The 20,358-nt window shown below is 48.1% G+C and overlaps 1 protein-coding gene across 1 annotated transcript in view; it reads right to left on the bottom strand.

The window, feature by feature from the left end:
• Positions 1-17,419: 17,419 nt before the first annotated feature.
• The window catches only part of SUPT6H (SPT6 homolog, histone chaperone and transcription elongation factor), a 288,449-nt gene continuing 285,510 nt past the window's right edge, over positions 17,420-20,358 (bottom strand). Inside the window, exons 36-37 of the mRNA XM_063955884.1 lie at positions 19,135-19,337; positions 17,420-18,497 (exon numbers count right to left, since the gene is read on the bottom strand). Of these exons, the coding sequence (XP_063811954.1) occupies positions 18,311-18,497; positions 19,135-19,337 (390 nt within the window). The 3' untranslated portion in view covers positions 17,420-18,310. The remainder of the gene's footprint in view (positions 18,498-19,134; positions 19,338-20,358) is intronic.

Genomic DNA, 20,358 nt, shown 5'->3' with positions numbered 1-20,358 from the left:
TGTGAATTTCGGCTCACACCGTGTGCTATAATGTGAATTTTGGCTCATACTGTATGCTACAATGTGAATTTCGGCTCATACCGTGCTATAATGTAAATTACGGCTCATACCGTGTGCTATAATGTGAATTTCAGCTCATACCATGTGCTATAATGTGAATTTCGGCTCATACTGTGTGGTATAAAGTGAAAGGGCCACCAGGTCTTGATAGTATAAGAGGTCATACTATTGTGGGGGTGGTCTTCTGTATGCCGAATGTCGGGATCCCGGCGCACGGTATACCGGCGCCGGAATCCCGACACCCGGCATACCGACAACTATTCTCCCTCGTGGGGGTCCACGACCCCCCTGGAGGGAAACGCCACCGTGCCCGCAGCATAGCGAGCCCGCAAGGGGCTCCTTTGCGCTCGCCACGCTGTCGGTATGCCGGCGGTCGGGCTCCCGGCGCCGGTATGCTGGTCGCCGGAAGACCGAGCGCCGGCATACCGTACTACATCCTATTGTGGTGCATAATGTGTATAAGAGGTATATAATATGGTAAACTACACTAAAGGACATGCCCCCTTTTGAGTGGCCACGCCTTCACTTTTCCATACCCCCACTTCAAAATTTCCACTTCGACCACTGTATATATATATTATATACTCTAGCCCAGTAGTTGGTGCTAGACACGCCCGGTAGGTGATGCTAGGCACGCCACCCTAGTCGTGCATCCTCTAATAAATTGAGCTGCGCACACCTATGCAGAGGAGCATGTAGTTGATCACGCTGGCGGGGCATGTGACGCATAGGGCATTTGAGGCACATAGGGGAATATTGTCCAATAGTATCCCCTTTTTTCAAAACTTTTGATAATGTGATTATTTTAGTGTGATAGGGTTTGTTTGTCTGTTTTTTTTTTTGAGGGGGCGCCAAATTACTGCCTTGCCCCGGGTGACAAAAATCCTAGTCCCGGCCCTGCCAGCACCCTCCCACGGTGTATCTCCCCAGCGCCATCCCCCTGTGCGTCTCTCCAGCGCCATCCCAGTGTCTCCCCAGAGCCATTCCCCTGTGCATCTCTCCAGCGACATCACACTGTGTTTTTATAGTGCCATCCCCATGTGTCTACCCTGAGCCAATCCCGTATGTCTACCCAGTGCCTTCCGTTTTTCTTTCAACCCCATCCCCCTGGGTATCTCCCCAGTGCCATCTGACACAGTGCTCCCCCACTGTGTGTCTACCCAGTGCCTTCCCAGCACTCACTGACACCCCCCTTTAAGGCTAACACAATATGACAGCTCCTCTGTACTGTGTGCCATAGAGGGCATACCCACCCTGTATAACTACCACTTTATATATTATAGTCACACCCAGGGGTGACACTAGGCCATCCTCCCCCACCCCAGGGGCTCCACCTGCAACCCAATAACATAAAACTCATCAGGGACATACCCCTGAAGGGCTCCGCACCTTTTTTGTAGCATAAGAGGTCCCTCTGGAGGTTGTGTCCTGGACCCTGCCGCCCGCCTGAAACTTCACCCTGGCCTCACACAGCCGCTGCTTCTGTCTGCCACCGCACTCACACAGCGCCCTGCAGAGCCGCTGCAGCCGCTCTCCTTCACGCCCCACACAGCCCTAACCCGGCAATCAATTTTATTTCTTTAAGGGGAGGAGCGGGGATGGCGGCCTCCTCCCCCTCTGACCGGACAGCTCCTCCTCAGGATTGGAACATGGTGCAGCGGCGCCACAGGCCGCAGCTTGGCACACTCAGGGGACTGGCAGTTTGCGGCAGCATATAATGAGTCAATCTGACTCATTGTAATGCTGCCGGCCCCTTCCGTGCGGTGGGCCTCGGCTGCCTGTCATGGACAAAAGCCGTGACTGCATGATGCGCTAAGGTGTGCGGGGCCACGGATGACAGGCGGCCTTGCTCTCCGTCCGGCCCACCAGGGGACTTCCCGAAAGGGCCAGTGGCCAATCCGGGCCTGCTCAGGAATTTTTTTGACAGCTGAAACTGCTTATCTGGGTTTATCCAAGCCTCAGTCAGCTGATCATCCAATTTTTTTGAAAATGGATAAGTGACCGATGATCACTGTTTTTTTTTTACCAAATAGGGTGGTATATGGCGAGTCTAGAGTCAGTCTCAGTAATGTTTAAGACTAGTCTTATTGCTAACACAAGAGGTTCAATTCCTTGAGGAGATTCCAGAGAAACTTTGTTCTGCATCAGTGACTTCCCCCTACTCACGGTCATCCTCTTCCACCTCATCTTGGGAGAGAAGTTCTTCTCCCAACTCATCTGACTGAGGAATCGGTGGTACTGGACTCTTCTTAGTTCTAGAAACTGTATGCGGCTTGGACGTTTCCAAGCGTTTTGTGAGACCCTCTAATGACTTGGCTAACCCGGCCACCTGAGGTGGTTCTGCAGAAATAGAAGGGGGGTGTAAATCAATTTGAGAGATTTCTCTGTCTCACGTGTCTTCCGCAAAGCAGCCAACTCAGTATGGAATTGTGAGATGGTTTCCGTGAGGTCTACCGCACAGGGGGTAAATTAGCATCTTGGGACGGACTAATTGATGCAACCACTGAAGCACATGCTTCACACAGGGAGGAATCGTCTGTGTGTGCTTTTTTTTTTATTACACTTCGCACAGACAAGTTTTTGTGACTCCTAATTCGCTGGTCCCTTGCCTACCATGGTAACGGAGGAAACACACACATACACCAAACAGCCTCAATTTGTAACAGATAGTGAAGAAATCAGAAGGATAGAGGGAGGTATTCTCTTGTAACTCCCTTAAGCTAAACTCCCTCAGCCAACAAGCCTGTAGTTTACATGCAGGCTTTGTTCTGGCAGCCCTAAGAAATGTGTTCCCCTAACTCACACCTGTCTCTGTGAAAAGAGAACAACATTGTTGCTTATTAGAGCACTGCCTAGCTGAGGAGCTGCCTGGATGGAAGATTGACAGGCAGAAAACCTGCCAACTCCGCCACCCCCTCCTTGCTGGCACACACCTCAACTAGGTTCCTTTAAGCGCCATTTTGAGTTTGCGCTGCTGCGGCTAACCCTTCTAGTAGCATGGCCACCCGGCAGATCTAGTGTACCCCTTATGTTAGGTGTGGTCAGCGCAACTATTAATAGTCCGCCGCGTCTATGCACTCTGGCTTTAGAGGAACATGGACCCTGAGCAGGGGGAAGGATTGGTCTTTGTGTCCCACGCGCTGCAGCGCGGCGCAATCAGGTGTTACACTCAGCTGTCTGGAGACCTCAGGAGGCTGAGACCATAGTGCAGAAACAGTGCTTCTCATCTAAGTGCTGTACTCTAACAGCAAAGGATGTTGCTGTGGTAGACCCGGACCCCACTACTCGTTTAAGTGGCGAAGGACTCCTGAGGTTGAGGGAGACTAAAGTACTCCCTTGCAAAGCAATAAAATAAACTAGAATCAAAAGAAAGTAGAAGCTGAGCTAGAGCTCAGTCAGCGTGACCGGCTTCCTTGGCACAAATTCAAAACAGAGGGGTGATGGAGGATAGACGGGGAGGATCCCTTTCACTTGTTGGATTATTTACAGTACCAGCTCCCTGTAAGCCACCATTAACACCCCAGTGTTCCCTAGTGGCTGACAGAAAAAGGCAACTCATTGAAGTGTGTGAGGTGGTGCAAAGGTATGATATGAGTATTGACAATGATGAGTAAGAACTAGAGGCGGCTAGGCATTCAAGGAATTATATGTGGACTACTCAAACTACAGCCATTTCAACCAGACTAAGGTGAATTCTGGAATCTGGTCTGCCCTTGAGAGAGTAATACTATTCATAAACACATATAAATGTCAATTTTAAAACTATTTTAACATTGAGAGTACAATAGTCTTCCCATGGATGACAATCAACCTTTTCTCTTGCTTTTTAATAGCTTAAGCAGCAGCTCTTCTATACAGCATCCTGCTTTACTCATCCACTGCCATAACACTATAACAGGTCTGTATAACATGTGGCCATCCAGGTGGTGTGAAACTGAAAGTCCCAGCATACCTAACCAGTTACCTGGTCAAATATATTGGGGTTTGCAGTTTCTCAACACTGGAGTGCAATAGGTTGTCCAGGCCTGCTCTACAATAACCAATATGTGTAACAGAAATGTATTTTTCTCTGCAAGAGCTCTTACTTTGCACAGGTTCTGTCGCACACCTTACTCATCAGTACGCAGATTGACACTACTGCGTTTTACATTTTCACAGTAACAGCTCTAAAAACCAGAATTATTTGCAACAAAACATCGCTGCAACGGAACAGTTTTGCAGATGCGTTTATAATTCTGTATCACCGAAAACACAAATGTCCAAATTACACCGAGAATCTAACTTTCCTTTCTGTTAAACTTTCCATCACCTTTTAAATCTATTATAAACGTCTATACTGGCGTAAAGTAGATCATCGTGTGCGTGATGAGCTAATTGCGGCAGTGGGATGTGTCACCTCAGCCACTGCCCAGTCTAACATACACAGCACGTGTCTGTGCGCGCCGTGCACCGCAATGATGAGAGAGGAGTACTAGGAACAGGGAAGGGGGTGGGTGTGGTGGTAAGTATAATGGGACCAGAGGAGGCAGGGACAGGGGGAGTTTCTGAGAGGGCAAGGTAGCTGAGGAAACCCGATCTATTTACTTTACTACTGTAGCATTCTCATATAAAAAAAAATAAGATTTTACTTACCGATAAATCTATTTCTCGTAGTCCGTAGTGGATGCTGGGGACTCCGTCAGGACCATGGGGATTAGCGGCTCCGCAGGAGACAGGGCACAAAAATAAAGCTTTAGGATCAGCTGGTGTGCACTGGCTCCTCCCCCTATGACCCTCCTCCAAGCCTTAGTTAGGATACTGTGCCCGGACGAGCGTACACAATAAGGAAGGATTTTGAATCCCGGGTAAGACTCATACCAGCCACACCAATCACACCGTACAACTTGTGGTCTGAACCCAGTTAACAGTATGACAAACGTAGGAGCCTCTGAACAGACGGCTCACAACAATAACAACCCGATTTTTTTGTAACAATAACTATGTACAAGTATTGCAGACAATCCGCACTTGGGATGGGCGCCCAGCATCCACTACGGACTACGAGAAATAGATTTATCGGTAAGTAAAATCTTATTTTCTCTGACGTCCTAGTGGATGCTGGGGACTCCGTCAGGACCATGGGGATTATACCAAAGCTCCCAAACGGGCGGGAGAGTGCGGATGACTCTGCAGCACCGAATGAGAGAACTCCAGGTCCTCTTTAGCCAGGGTATCAAATTTGTAGAATTTTACAAACGTGTTCTCCCCCGACCACGTAGCTGCTCGGCAGAGTTGTAATGCCGAGACCCCTCGGGCAGCCGCCCAGGATGAGCCCACCTTCCTTGTGGAATGGGCCTTGACAGATTTAGGCTGTGGCAGGCCTGCCACAGAATGTGCAAGTTGAATTGTGCTACAAATCCAACGAGCAATCGTCTGCTTAGAAGCAGGAGCACCCAGCTTGTTGGGTGCATACAGTATAAACAGCGAGTCAGATTTTCTGACTCCAGCCGTCCTTGAAATATATATTTTCAATGCCCTGACAACGTCCAGCAACTTGGAATCCTCCAAATCGCTAGTAGCCGCAGGCACCACAATAGGCTGGTTCAGGTGAAACGCTGACACCACCTTAGGCAGAAACTGAGGACGCGTCCGCAGTTCTGCCCTGTCCGAATGGAAAATCAGATATGGGCTTTTATACGATAAAGCCGCCAATTCTGACACTCTCCTGGCTGAAGCCAGGGCCAGTAGCATGGTTACTTTCCATGTAAGATATTTCAAATCCACCGATTTGAGTGGCTCAAACCAATGGGATTTGAGAAAATCCAAAACTACATTAAGGTCCCACGGAGCCACTGGGGGCACAACCGGGGGCTGTATATGTAGTACTCCTTTTACAAAAGTCTGGACTTCAGGAACTGAAGCCAATTCTTTCTGGAAGAAAATCGACAGGGCCGAAATTTGAACCTTAATGGACCCCAATTTGAGGCCCATAGACAATCCTGTTTGCAGGAAATGTAGGAATCGACCCAATTGAAATTCCTCCGTGGGGGCCTTCCTGGCCTCACACCACGCAACATATTTTCTCCAAATGCGGTGATAATGTTGTGCAGTCACCTCCTTCCTGGCTTTTACCAGTGTAGGAATGACCTCTTCCGGAATGCCTTTTTCCCTTAGAATTCGGCGTTCAACCGCCATGCCGTCAAACGCAGCCGCGGTAAGTCTTGGAATAGACACGGTCCCTGCTGAAGCAGGTCCCGTCTTAGAGGTAAAGGCCACGGATCTTCCGTGAGCATCTCCTGAAGTTCCGGGTACCAAGTTCTTCTTGGCCAATCCGGAGCCACGAGTATCGTTCTTACTCCCCTTTGCCGTATAATTCTCAGTACTTTTGGTATGAGAGGCAGAGGAGGAAACACATACACTGACTGGAACACCCACGGTGTTACCAGAGCGTCCACAGCTATTGCCTGAGGGTCTCTTGACCTGGCGCAATACCTGTCCAGTTTTTTGTTGAGGCGAGACGCCATCATATCCACCTTTGGTTTTTCCCAACGGTTCACAATCATGTGGAAGACTTCTGGATGAAGTCCCCACTCTCCCGGGTGTAGATCGTGTCTGCTGAGGAAGTCTGCTTCCCAGTTGTCCACTCCCGGAATGAACACTGCTGACAGTGCTATCACATGATCTTCCGCCCAGCGAAGAATCCTTGCAGCTTCTGCCATTGCTCTCCTGCTTCTTGTGCCGCCCTGTCTGTTTACGTGGGCGACTGCCGTGATGTTGTCCGACTGGATCAACACCGGCTGACCCTGAAGCAGGGGTTTTGCCAGGCTTAGAGCATTGTAAATCGCTCTTAGCTCCAGTATATTTATGTGAAGAGACATCTCCAGGCTTGACCATACTCCCTGGAAGTTTCTTCCCTGTGTGACCGCTCCCCAGCCTCTCAGACTGGCATCCGTGGTCACCAGGACCCAGTCCTGTATGCCGAATCTGCGGCCCTCTAACAGATGAGCACTCTGCAACCACCACAGAAGAGACACCCTTGTCCGTGGCGATAAGGTTATCCGCTGATGCATCTGCAGATGCGATCCGGACCATTTGTCCAGCAGATCCCACTGAAAAGTTCGTGCGTGGAATCTGCCGAATGGAATCGCTTCGTAAGAAGCCACCATCTTTCCCAGGACTCTTGTGCATTGATGCACAGACACTTTCCCTGGTTTTAGGAGGTTCCTGACAAGTTCGGATAACTCCCTGGCTTTCTCCTCCGGAAGAAACACCTTTTTCTGAACCGTGTCCAGAATCATTCCCAGGAACAGCAGACGTGTCGTCGGGGTCAATTGAGATTTTGGAAAATTCAGAATCCACCCGTGCTGTTGCAGCACTACTTGGGTTAGTGCTACTACGTCCCCCAGCTGTTCTCTGGACCTTGCCCTTATCAGGAGATCGTCCAAGTAAGGGATAATTAATACGCCTTTTCTTCGCAGAAGAAACATCATTTCGGCCATTACCTTGGTAAAGACCCGAGGTGCCGTGGACAATCCAAACGGCAGCGTCTGAAACTGATAATGACAGTTTTGCACCACGAACCTGAGGTACCCTTGATGTGAAGGGCAAATTGGGACATGCAGGTAAGCATCCTTGATGTCCAGGGACACCATAAAGTCCCTTTCTTCCAGATTCGCTATCACTGCTCTGAGTGACTCCATCTTGAACTTGAATTTTTGTATGTACAGGTTCAAAGATTTCAGATTTAGAATAGGTCTTACCGAGCCGTCCGGCTTCGGTACCACAAATAGTGTGGAATAATACCCCTTTCCCTGTTGTAGGAGGGGTACCTTGACTATCACCTGCTGAGAATACAGCTTGTGAATGGCTTCCAATACCGTCGCCCTGTCTGAGGGAGACGTTGGCAGAGCAGACTTTAGGAACCGGCGAGGGGGAGACTTCTCGAATTCCAACCTGTAACCCTGAGATACTATCTGCAGGATCCAGGGGTCCACCTGTGAGTGAGCCCACTGTGCGCTGAAATTCTTGAGTCGACCCCCCACCGCCCCTGAGTCCGCTTGTAAAGCCCCAACGTCATGCTGAGGGCTTTGCAGAAGCCGGGGGGGGGGCTTCTGCTCCTGGGAAGAAGCTGCTTGGTGCACTCTCTTACCCTTTCCTTTGCCTCGGGGCAAATATGACTGTCCTTTCGCCCGCTTGTTCCTATAGGAACGAAAGGACTGCGGCTGAAAAGACGGTGTCTTTTTCTGTTGGGAGGGGACCTGAGGTAAAAAGGTGGATTTCCCGGCTGTTGCCGTGGCCACCAAATCCGATAGACCGACCCCAAATAATTCCTCCCCCTTATACGGCAATACTTCCATATGCCGTTTGGAATCCGCATCACCTGACCATTGTCGCGTCCATAAACTTCTTCTGGCAGATATGGACATCGCACTTACTCTCGATGCCAGAGTGCAAATATCCCTCTGAGCATCTCGCATATAAAGAAAAGCATCCTTCAATTGCTCTAAAGTCAATAAAATACTGTCCCTATCTAGGGTATCAATATTTTCAGTCAGGGAATCCGACCAAACCACCCCAGCACTGCACATCCATGCAGAGGCGATGGCTGGTCGCAGTATAACACCAGTATGAGTGTATATACTTTTCAGGGTAGTTTCCAGCCTCCTATCCGCTGGATCCTTGAGGGCGGCCGTTTCAGGAGACGGTAACGCCACTTGTTTTGATAAGCGTGTGAGCGCCTTATCCACCCTAGGGGGTGTTTCCCAGCGCGCCCTAACCTCTGGCGGGAAAGGATATAATGCCAATAACTTCTTTGAAATTAGCAGTTTTCTATCGGGGTTAACCCACGCTTCATCACACACTTCATTCAATTCGTCTGATTCAGGAAAAACTACAGGTAGTTTTTTCAGACCCCACATAATACCCCTTTTTGTGGTACATGCAGTATCAGAGATATGCAAAAGCCTCCTTCATTGCCGTGATCATATAACGTGTGGCCCTACTGGAAAATACGTTTGTTTCTTCACCGTCGACACTAGATTCGGTGTCCGCGTCTGGGTCTGTGTCGACCGACTGAGGTAAAGGGCGTTTTACAGCCCCTGACGGTGTCTGAGACGCCTGTACAGGTACTAACTGGTTTGCCGGCCGTCTCATGTCGTCAACTGATTTTTGTAATGTGCTGACATTATCACGTAATTCCATAAACAAAGCCATCCATTCCGGTGTCGACTCCCTAGGGGGTGACATCACCATTACCGGCAATTGCTCCGCCTCCACACCAACATCGTCCTCATACATGTCGACACACACGTACCGACACACAGCAGACACACAGGGAATGCTCTTATCGAAGACAGGACCCCACTAGCCCTTTGGGGAGACAGAGGGAGAGTTTGCCAGCACACACCCAAGCGCTATAAATATATAGGAACAACCCTATAGAAGTGTTGTCTCCCTTATAGCAGCTTAATATATCAAAAAACGCCAAAAAAGTGCCCCCCCCCTCTCTGTTTTACCCTGTTTCTGTAGTGCAGTGCAGGGGAGAGTCCTGGGAGCCTTCCTCGCAGCGGAGCTGAGCAGGAAAATGGCGCTGTGTGCTGAGGAGATAGGCCCCGCCCCCTATTTCGGCGGGCTCTTCTCCGGTGTTTGTGAGACCTGGCAGGGGTTAAATACATCCATATAGCCCCAGGGGCTATATGTGATGTATTTTTTAGCCAGAACAAGGTATTCTCATTGCTGCCCAGGGCGCCCCCCGCAGCGCCCTGCACCCTCCGTGACCGCTGGTGTGAAGTGTGTGACAACAATGGCGCACAGCTGCAGTGCTGTGCGCTACCTCATGAAGACTGAAAAGTCTTCTGCCGCCGGTTTCTGGACCTCTTCACTTTTCGGCATCTGCAAGGGGGTCGGCGGCGCGGCTCCGGGACCGGACTCCATGGCTGGGCCTGTGTTCGATCCCTCTGGAGCTAATGGTGTCCAGTAGCCTAAGAAGCCAATCCATCCTGCACGCAGGTGAGTTCACTTCTTCTCCCCTAAGTCCCTCGTTGCAGTGAGCCTGTTGCCAGCAGGACTCACTGTAAAATAAAAAACCTAAAAACTTTTTCTAAGCAGCTCTTTAGGAGAGCCACCTAGATTGCACCCTGCTCGGACGGGCACAAAAACCTAACTGAGGCTTGGCGGAGGGTCATAGGGGGAGGAGCCAGTGCACACCACCTGATCCTAAAGCTTTATTTTTGTGCCCTGTCTCCTGCGGAGCCGCTAATCCCCATGGTCCTGACGGAGTCCCCAGCATCCACTAGGACGTCAGAGAAATAGGATTTTAATTACCTACCAGTAAATCCTTTTCTAGTAGTCCGTAGAGGATGCTGGGGTCCACATTAGTCCCATGGGGTATAGAGGGGTCCACTAGGAGCCATGGGCACTTTAAGGCTTTGATAGTGTCGGCTGGCTCCTCCCTCTATGCCCCTTCTACCAGACTCCGTCTAGAAACCGTGCCCGAGGAGACGGACATACTTCGAGAGAAGGAAATACACAGATAGTGGTGAGATTCACACCAGCTCACACATAACAAGGCAAACCAAGCTAACAAGCTTGAACAATGCAGCAACAGCTGAACAACAATACTTAACCAAGTAACAAGGCAGTACTGAACCCAGGAAACACTGCAGGACAACGAAGCGCTGGGCAGACGCCCAGCATCCTCTACGGACTACGAGAAAAGGATTTACCGGTAGGTAATTAAAATCCTATTTTCTCTTACGACCTAGAGGATGCTGGGGTCCACATTAGTACCATGGGGATGTACCAAAGCTCCCAGTACGGGAGGGAGAGCAAGGAGGCTCCTGCAGAACTGATTGGCCTCTGAGGACCTAAAGTTTGGGCAAAGTATCGAACTTGTAGAACTTAGCAAACGTGTTCGACCCAGACCAAGCAGCTGCTCGGCAAAGCTGTAAAGCCGAGACACCTCGGGCAGCCGCCCAGGAAGAACCCACCTTATGAGTAGAGTGGGCTTTAACAGATTTTGGACACGGCAATTCTGCCATAGAATAAGCATGCTGGATAGTGAACCTGATCCAGTGAGAAATCGTCTGCTTAGAAGCAGGACACCCAATCTTATTGGGTTCATAAAGGACAAACAGAGTCTGACTTTCTGTGACGTGAAGTCCTCTTCACATAAATCTTCAAAGCCCTCACAACATCCAAGGACTTTGAGGCAATTGGGGAGTCAGTAGCCACTGGCACCACAATAGGTTGGTTGATATGAAAAGCAGACACAACCTTTGGAAGAAACTGCTGACGCGTCCTGAGCTCAGCTCTATCTTCATGTAAAAATCAAGTGGGGGCTCTTGCAGGACAATGCCCCCAATTCAGACACACTCCTAGCTGAAGCTAATGCCAACAGTGTGACCGCCTTCCAAGTGAGAAACTTGACCTCAACCTCCTGTAGAGGCTCCAACCAATCTGATTGCAGGAACTGCAACACCATGTTAAGATCCCAAGGTGCCGTAGGAGGCACAAAGGGAGGCTGAATGTGCAACACCCCTTTCTAGAAAGTCTGAACCTCAGGGAGGGAAGCCAATTGTTTCTGGAAGAAAATGGACATGGCTGAAATCTGGACTTTTATGGAGCCCAAGCGTAGGCCCACATCCACACCTGCCTGCAGGAAGAGGAGAAACCGCCCAAGTTGAAACTCCACCGTAGGAAACTTCTTGGATTCACACCAATACACATACTTTTTCCAAATTCAATGGTAATGTTTAGACGTTACTCCTTTCCTAGCCTGTATCAGGGTAGGAATAACCATGGTCGGAATGCCTTTCCAAGCTAAGATCTGGCGTTCAACCTCCATGCCATCAAACGTAGCCGTGGTAAGTCTTGATAAGCGAACGGCCCCTGTCGCAGAAGGTCCTCTCGAAGAGGACAAGACCTCGGATCTTCCAGCAGTAACTCCAGAAGAATCGCATACCAAGCTCGCCTTGGCCAGTCCGGAGCAATATGGATCGCCTGAACGCTTGTTCTTTTTATAAGTTTTAGAATCCTTGGGATGAGTGGAAGAGGAGGAAACACATACACCGACTGGAAGATCCACGGCGTTACCAGTGAGTCCACCGCCACCGCCTGTGGGTCTCTCAACCTGGAACAGTACCTGCAAAGCTTCTTGTTGAGGCCATCATGTCTATTTGAGATATGCCCCAAAGACTTGTCACCTCTGCGAACACCTCAGGGTGGAGTCCCCACTCTCCTGGATGGAGGTCGTGTCTGCTGAGGAAGTCCGCTTCCCAGTTGTCCACTCCCGTAATGAAGATTGCTGATAATGCCATCGCGTACTTTTCTGCCCAGAGGAGAATCTTTGTTACCTCTGCTCTTCATTCCACCTTGTCGTTTTATGTAGGCCACCGTCGTTACATTGTCCGACTGCACCTGAACGGCCTGATCTTGCAGAAGATGTGCTGCTTGTAGAAGGCAGTTGTACACGGCTCTCAGTTCCAGAATGTTTATCGGAAGGATGGATTCCAGACTTGACCACCTGCCTTGGAAGGTTTCCCCCTGGGTGACCGCTCCCCAACCTCTGAGACTTGCATCTGTGGAAAGTAGGATCCAGTTCTGAATCCCGAACCTGCGTCCCTCGAGAAGGTGAGGCATTTGCAGCCACCATAGGAGCGAAATCCTGTCTTTCGGTGACAGATGTATCCTCTGGTGCATGTGCAGGTGAGATCCCGACCACTTGTCCAGGAGATCCAGTTGGAAGGACCGTGCATGAAATCTTCTGTACTGTAGAGCCTCGTAGGAGGCAACCATCTTCCCCAGAAGGCGAATGCACTGATGAACCGATATCCGGGCAGGCTTCAAGACATCCCGGACCATTGATTGTATCACCAACGCTTTCTCCACCGGTAGAAATACCCTCTGCACTTCCGTGTCGAGGATCATCCCTAGGAAAGAATCTCCTTGTCTGCTCCAAATGTGACTTCGGAAGATTTAGGATACATCCATGATCCCTGAGCAGTCGAGTTGTGAGAACAATGGACTGCAACAACTTCTTCCCGGACGATGCTTTGATCAGCAGGTCGTCCAGATATGTAATTATGTTCACTCCCTGCTTGCGGAGTAGGAGCCTCATCTCTCTGCCATTACCTTGGTGAACATCCTCGGTGCCGTGGATAGGCCGAATGGCAGCGCCTGGAACGGATAGTGACAGTCCAACAGTGCAAATCTGAGATAAGCCTGGTGCAGCGGCCAAATTGGAATGTAAAGGTATGCATCCTTGATATCTAAGGATACCAGGAATTCCCCCTCCTCCAGACCTGAGATCACCGTTCTCAGAGATTCCATCTTGAACTTGAAATCCCTCAAATATGGATTTAACGATTTGAGGTTCAATAATGGTCTGACCGAACTGTCCAGTTTCGGCACCACAAATCGGTTTGAGTAGTAACCCTTGTTTACCAGATGAGGTGGAACTGGAACAATGACATTTGCTTTTTTCAATTTTTGAATGGCTTCCTGCAGGATAGCCCTTTTTGTCAGCAAAGCTGGTAAGCCTGATTTGAAGAATCTGTGAGGTGGAAGTTCTTGAAACTCCAGTCTGTACCCTTGGGAAACAATATCTTGCACCCAGGGGTCCAGGCCTGAGGACATCCAGACCTGACTGAAATTCCGTAGACGAGCTGCCACCTGCCCGATCTCCAGGCTGGGAGGTCCACAGTCACGCTGAGGATTTTCAGGAAGCAGAACCCGGCTTCTGTTCCTGGGAACCTGTCAGTGCAGGTTTTCTGGATTTTCCTCTAACACCTCTGAAGAAGGTGGAAGAGGCTTTGGACTTCTTAACCTTTGCAGTTCGAAAGCACTGCATTGTAGACGTAGAAAAAGACTTCTTCTGCGTTGGGTGGCTGAGGGAAGAAAAGTTGACTTACCCGCAGTTGCCGTGGAAATCCAAGCATCCAAAGCTTCCCCAAATAGAGCCTGACCTGTGAAGGGTAGGTTCTCCACACTCTTCTTGGATTCTGCATCCGCAGACCATTGGCGCAGCCAGAGTCCCCTGCGTGCCGAGACAGCCATGGAAGACGTCCGTGCATTCAGATGACCAAGATCCTTCATGGCCTCCACCATGAAACCTGCAGAATCCTGTATGTGACGTAAAAACATTTCAATGTCACTTCTATCCATAGTACCTAAATCCTCTAGTAATGTGCCTGACCACTTTACTATGGCTTTAGAAATCCATGCACAAATGATAGCAGTGTATATAGATTTGAGCGGTCTCAATCTTGCGGTCTGCCGGCTTTCAAATCGGTAGACCCAGGACAGGTAAAACCACCTTTTTAGACAATCTAGATACAGAAGCCTCTACTATAGGGGTTTTTTCCCACTTTTTCCTATCCTCTTCAGGGAAAAGAAAAGCAACGAGAACCCTCTTTGGGATCTGGAATTTTTTCTCCGGGTTTTCCCAGAATTTCTCAAATAATGCGTTCAATTCCTTAGACGCAGGGAAGGTTAGGGAGGCTTTTTTATTGTCAGTAATGTAAGCCTCCTCGACCTGTTCAGATACCTTGTCAGAAATGTGTAAAACGTCCCGAATGGCCTCAATCATGAGCTGCAACCCCTTAGCAAGAAATGCCTCCCCCCTCAGTATATCCCCGTCACCCGTGTCAGAGTCGGTATCGGTGTCGACCTGCATTACCTGGGTAAGAGCACGTTTTTGTGGGCATATACCAGGGGATTTTGATGAGGTAGTGGGAGTAGAATACGGCAAAACCTCTACAGATTTTTTCAAAACCTGTGTTTCAGTCTCATATTGAGCTATCCTAGATGAAGTCTGGGTTATCATTCCCTTAATGGAAGCCACCCACAGGGGTTCGGATTCGGAAGGTTGAGACATTATATTGCATTCCTGAGTACATGGAATGGATTGCTCTGGAGAAGATACATATTCTGCAGCACAAGACACAGAGTCCCTGGACATGGTAATGTGAGATCTAAATCATACACACACACACAGGAAAATGTCAGTCACAGTTTCCCCCAAGTACCTTCAAAGAGACACAGAGTTAAGGAGCCAGCCAACACAGCGCCCCCGTAGGCAGCTATATAATAACAGCCCGGCGCTGCCTGAGTAACCTTAATAGACTGCACAGGAATTTAGTGAACAAACACTCTCCCCCCCCCCCCCCCTTCTACAACCCCCTGGTACCGCACAGGGTAGCTGGAGTTATGTGGAGGGTCAGCGCTCCCTGTCAGCATCTGTGATCTGCAGGGAGGAAAATGGCGCTGGTGAGTGCTGGGTCCGCTCTGAGAAGCTCCGCCCCCTTGTAATGGCACGTTTTCCCGCACTTCAAAGGATTATACTGGCCTAAGGTAATTGTGACTAGCAGTAGCACAGAGTCTCTGATAGTCTTAGGGTATTGTCGCTGGCCTAGGGCGCCCCTCACAGCGCCGCACTACAGTACCGCTGAGTCCTCATGGAGCGCAGCTTCAGCGCTGCGCTCCCACCCTGATCCCGCCATTCTCACCGGCTCCCCGCTTGTCGGGGCGCCGGCTTCCTATTCACCACCGACGTCTTCTGGCTGTTAGTGGGTGGCGGCAGTGCTGCGGGAGTGAGCGATTGCCTCGGGGGCTTGCGATCGACAGCCTCAGGAGCTCAGTGTCCTGTCAGCGGAAATAGTGGCCATTAACCTCGAGGGTTGGCTACTACTCCCCCCCCCTAAGTCCCATGAAGCAGGGAGGCTGTTGCCAGCAGCCTCCCTGTGCCTAACATCTTAAAATAAAATAATAAACCCAGAAAAGCTCTAGGAGCTCCCCTAGCAGTAACCGGCTCCACTGGGCACATTTTGTAAACTGAGTCTGGTAGGAGGGGCATAGAGGGAGGAGCCAGCCCACACTATTAAACTCTTAAAGTGCCCATGGCTCCTAGTGGACCCGTCTATACCCCATGGTACTAATGTGGACCCCAGCATCCTCTAGGACGTAAGAGAAATATATATATATATTCTGTCCAAGCAATTGCTATTCCATCGCCCATATCGTGGGGTTTATGTGGCAATTGCAGGCACATTACAGGGTAAAATGACCATGTTTAGAGTTGCTGTAAATTCCCATCACACTTAAACATAAGCAGAGCTTTACATGCACGCCTTTACCACCATACTGTGACAGTTAGCAACATTTTGCCCAGAGCCCAGCAAAAACTAGGGTTAAACATAACTGTGCCTATTGTTTTCAGGTACTTTGTTGCTGACATTATAAAAACCTAGGACTAAATGTAATACAGGTTGAGTCTCCCTTATCCAAAATGCTTGGGACCAGAGGTATTTTGGATATCGGATTTTTCCGTATTTTGGAATAATTGCATACCATAATGAGATATCATGGTGATGGGACCTAAATCTAAGCACAGAATGCATTTATGTTTCATATACACCTTATACACACAGCCTGAAGGTCATTTTAGCCAATATTTTTTATAACTTTGTACATTAAACAAAGTGTGTCTACATTCACACAATTCATTTATGTTTCATATACACCTTATAAACACAGCCTGAAGGTCATTTAATACAATATTTTTAATAACTGTGTATTAAACAAAGTTTGTGTACATTGAGTCATCAAAAAACAAAGGTTTCACTATCTCACTCTCACTCAAAAAAGTCCGTATTTCGGAATATTCCGTATTTCGGAATATTTGGATATGGGATACTCAACCTGTAATAGGAACCTGGCGCAGTTTAAAGCAAACATGGCTATGCCATTAAACTAATTGTTGCTTCAGATCTAAAGACTATCTTGCTGGAATTGTGCCAGTAATGCAAATCGCAGACTATTACATTTGGACCCTAGATTCCATTGAGGGCACTAACCCACTTCTTAGCACTTTCCGTTAGCAGGTGCTAATGAATTTGTTTGTATAGGGGCTCAATCCTCAGCCAACTACTGCAGTCATTATCTACCCAGTTTTGTGCAAACCACCAACACCAAAATTGTGTAGGCCTGCAGCTTATCGCGCTTGCCTCTAGCAAGTCACAGAAGGGCCACATCAAACTATTGCTATTTGTTGCCAGCTTTTTCCTTTTTAATTTACACTGCATGTCTGTAGAAATATATATAACAGCAGGAGAGCCGGTGAACTGGGGAAAAGTTCTATTCCATAAGCACACTTTTACGCAAATTTTCTGTTAATTAAATGGTTTGCTAATAGTTTTCCTTAGGCAATTAAAGTAGGTATATGGCACCCTATTTATAACAAAATGTTGCATTTTTCACCATTTATTGCACCAGTCTTCTAGCAGCACACCTAAAAAAGAAACCAGTAAGGTAGAAGGCCACAAAAATCAAATAAAATACTGTACTTGACATGTCTTAAAGAGCAAAAAAATACAAGCACACATTATTTCTTTACAGACTATTTATTTATCTGCTGCAGAAAAAACCCAAAGAGAAAAAAAAAAAAAAAAAAAGAACTGTAAGGCGCAGCAGAAATCCAAGACACCTCCGCACTGCAATGGAAATGATAAAAAACAAACAGAATGCTACGTTTGTCACATACAGTATGTACGCAATGAGAGCGCGCACAGCCACAAGTGTACTGTTAGCGGAGCTTGCAGTGAGTAGAGGAATCAGGGCAAAGAAAAACAAAAAATAATAAATACATTTACCCAAATCTATCCAACCAGAGACTAAGAATCTGTTACTGTAATGAAGCATGTCCTTCTTAAGTCTAGTTAGAGATCAGTAACACACTGGTACGGGGGAGCCCAGGACAGCTGCCTCTGGCAGACTATGTTTCCTAATCATGGTTCCCATAAGCCCTTATGACCAAGTGTCTTTATAAAGCAGCTCCGGCAGCTCTGATTGCTCAGCACATTCAGGAGAGTAGCGAGATCTTTGCTTCAAGACCTCTCCTCTTTTTATCATTCTTTGGCCGAACTTGCAATTAAAATAAAAGTTAAGCCCATTCTATGTTTAAAACATAGGTCATAAAAACAAGTAGCATTTTTATACTCTACCTCCCTTCCTGGAAGTAAAACAATACTATAATATTAAACCAATGTGATATTGAGGCGTGGTGCACGAGAAGTGATTTCCCAAGTACTCATCAAGTAAATATAGGCTGCACGTGGAAGGGCCCAGCTGTCTCATGTATGGCTACGCACACATTGGCCTGTTAAACAAACATGCTCAATTATGAGCTAGGAAACCATTTCATACAATTGTCAACATTGGGAAAGTCTGTTCCATCTGTCAATCGAATGTTTATTCCAAATCATGTGCCATGCGTTCATCGGTCCATTTCATCAAGTAGTGGTGTGGCGTCCCCTGCGACAGACATGGGCGTACTCTCAATCATAGGACTTGGAGAAGGACGAGGGGTTAAGCGCTGCTTTTGTTTCCGTCTTTCTGCCTCTTTTTCATGCATCCACTGCTCTGCCATTTTGCCCCAGTCGATAGCCGCATGGCTGTTTGTTCTACAGTAGGTAGAAAAATAATAAAAAAATAAATAAATAAAATCCTCTTCCCTGGGCCTAACACAATACAATATAGACAATCAACTGTGCCAAATAGCTGGTACATGAAATCTAAACTAGGTGGGAGTTTGTACAGTATCTGCAAAGGTATAAATTAAGTACTATAGAATGTAATGCAGGAAACTGCTTAAAGTTAACCTAATGATAAGATACAGAAAAGGAATATTGAAAACCAGCTTGCAATGTTTGTTACATATTTGTTAATCTGAATGCAGACAGCAATAGATTTAGTGACACACATGACACAATTAAAACATAATCAATCATAAGCTGTCTTTCCATATTTGAACAGTATTATATTATGACAGCTGCAATATGATTAGTTGCTATGGGTTACTGCACCTTTGTGCACACTGCCATATTATCAAATAAATCCAAACAATCTGAGGGCATTCCGTCATTGTAATCTCTCATCTTTAATCCTATGGTGAATCATGCTGTATAATGTGTTATTATATTTAATTAGTGTCATTTACTTGACCGATGAAAGCAAATATCTGGGGACCACTATGAGAAAGTGTTATTATATTACAGAAGTCCTACTCTCATCTCTCTAAACTACAGAAGATGTACTTACTTGGACTGTTGTCTGTGCCGGGAACTGGAGCTGGACGAACTTTGTGAATGGGAGGACTGTGGAGTAGGTGCTGGGGTGGGCGTGGCACTTGGCGGCAGCTGGTGATACTGTGGTGTTGCCATAGGCTGACTGGGGGTGGCATAAGAATAACTTGGAGTCATCAGAGGGGTAGCCACAGGCTGCTGTGCTGGGGTTGTAAAAACCTGATAGACAAACAAAATCACTGTTAATACATCAAAAAAGCATTATTCACACATTACCTTGTAATAGACTCCCTTTCTAATAAATGGTGAGAAGTGAAATTAGAGACTAGATTAGCATAAAATGGAAGGTGCAAAGCAAAGGCATCCTAAAGCACCTGGCAGGGCTTTGCAAAGTAGTAAATGACAACTGCTTGCTAGCAGAGCATATCAGGATTTCTAGTTCTCCAGTCCCACAGGTTGCTTATCTTTACACCTATACACTTTGTTGTACAATACACTGATTATATTCGCTGTATTAAGGTATAAGCAATTAGGGTTATTAATGTTTTTCTTATAGTCTATAAGTGAAGTTTATTGCAGCATAGGGGTGTATTCAAAATGCGTCGGAAGCTGCCGTCTTGTCAGAAAGACGGCAGCTTCGGACAGATTTAGGTTGGAAGGGGTTCCGATCTATTCAATAGGGGGCCGTTTTGTTCCGACAATTCAGAAGCCTGTCGGAATACATGCGGATCGCGCCGTATGTATTGTTGGAAGCGTGGCCAAACCAGACAGGTTATTTAGCCCCATTTCCGGCAATGTCAAGTCGGCTTGCCATTGTTGGGAACGGGCCAAACCTGTCGGGTTTGGGTGGTGGGGGGCGTGGCCTAGCACTCAGCAGGAGCAGAAGTGCTCCACATCAGCTCCCTCTGGCAAACCCTGTTTCAAGCCCGACTCCCTTCATTACCCTTCCCAATTCTCCTTTTTCCAGCCCTCCGCACCCCCTCCCTCACTCTCACCTTCCTCTCTCAACTCCCGGAGACCCGCGTTTACGGGACCCGCCTGTGGCCGGCATCACGCTCTGAAGCCGCGGCCTCGGTTAGGGGACCCTGCCGCCGCCTCCTCACACTCAGCGCTGCCTGCGCCGCAGCTGGAGAGGGGGTAGCAGTTTGTGCACTGCTGGGCGGACGGCAATGAAACTTGGCGGTAACAGGCTCAGCTACCCTTGGCTTTCCCTACCTTCTTACTGCGCAGAGTCCACATG

Source organism: Pseudophryne corroboree, chromosome 2 (genome assembly GCF_028390025.1).
Source record: "Pseudophryne corroboree isolate aPseCor3 chromosome 2, aPseCor3.hap2, whole genome shotgun sequence".
In the NCBI taxonomy this organism is placed as follows: Eukaryota; Metazoa; Chordata; class Amphibia; order Anura; family Myobatrachidae; genus Pseudophryne; species Pseudophryne corroboree.
This window is presented reverse-complemented; position numbering and strand designations above follow the sequence as displayed.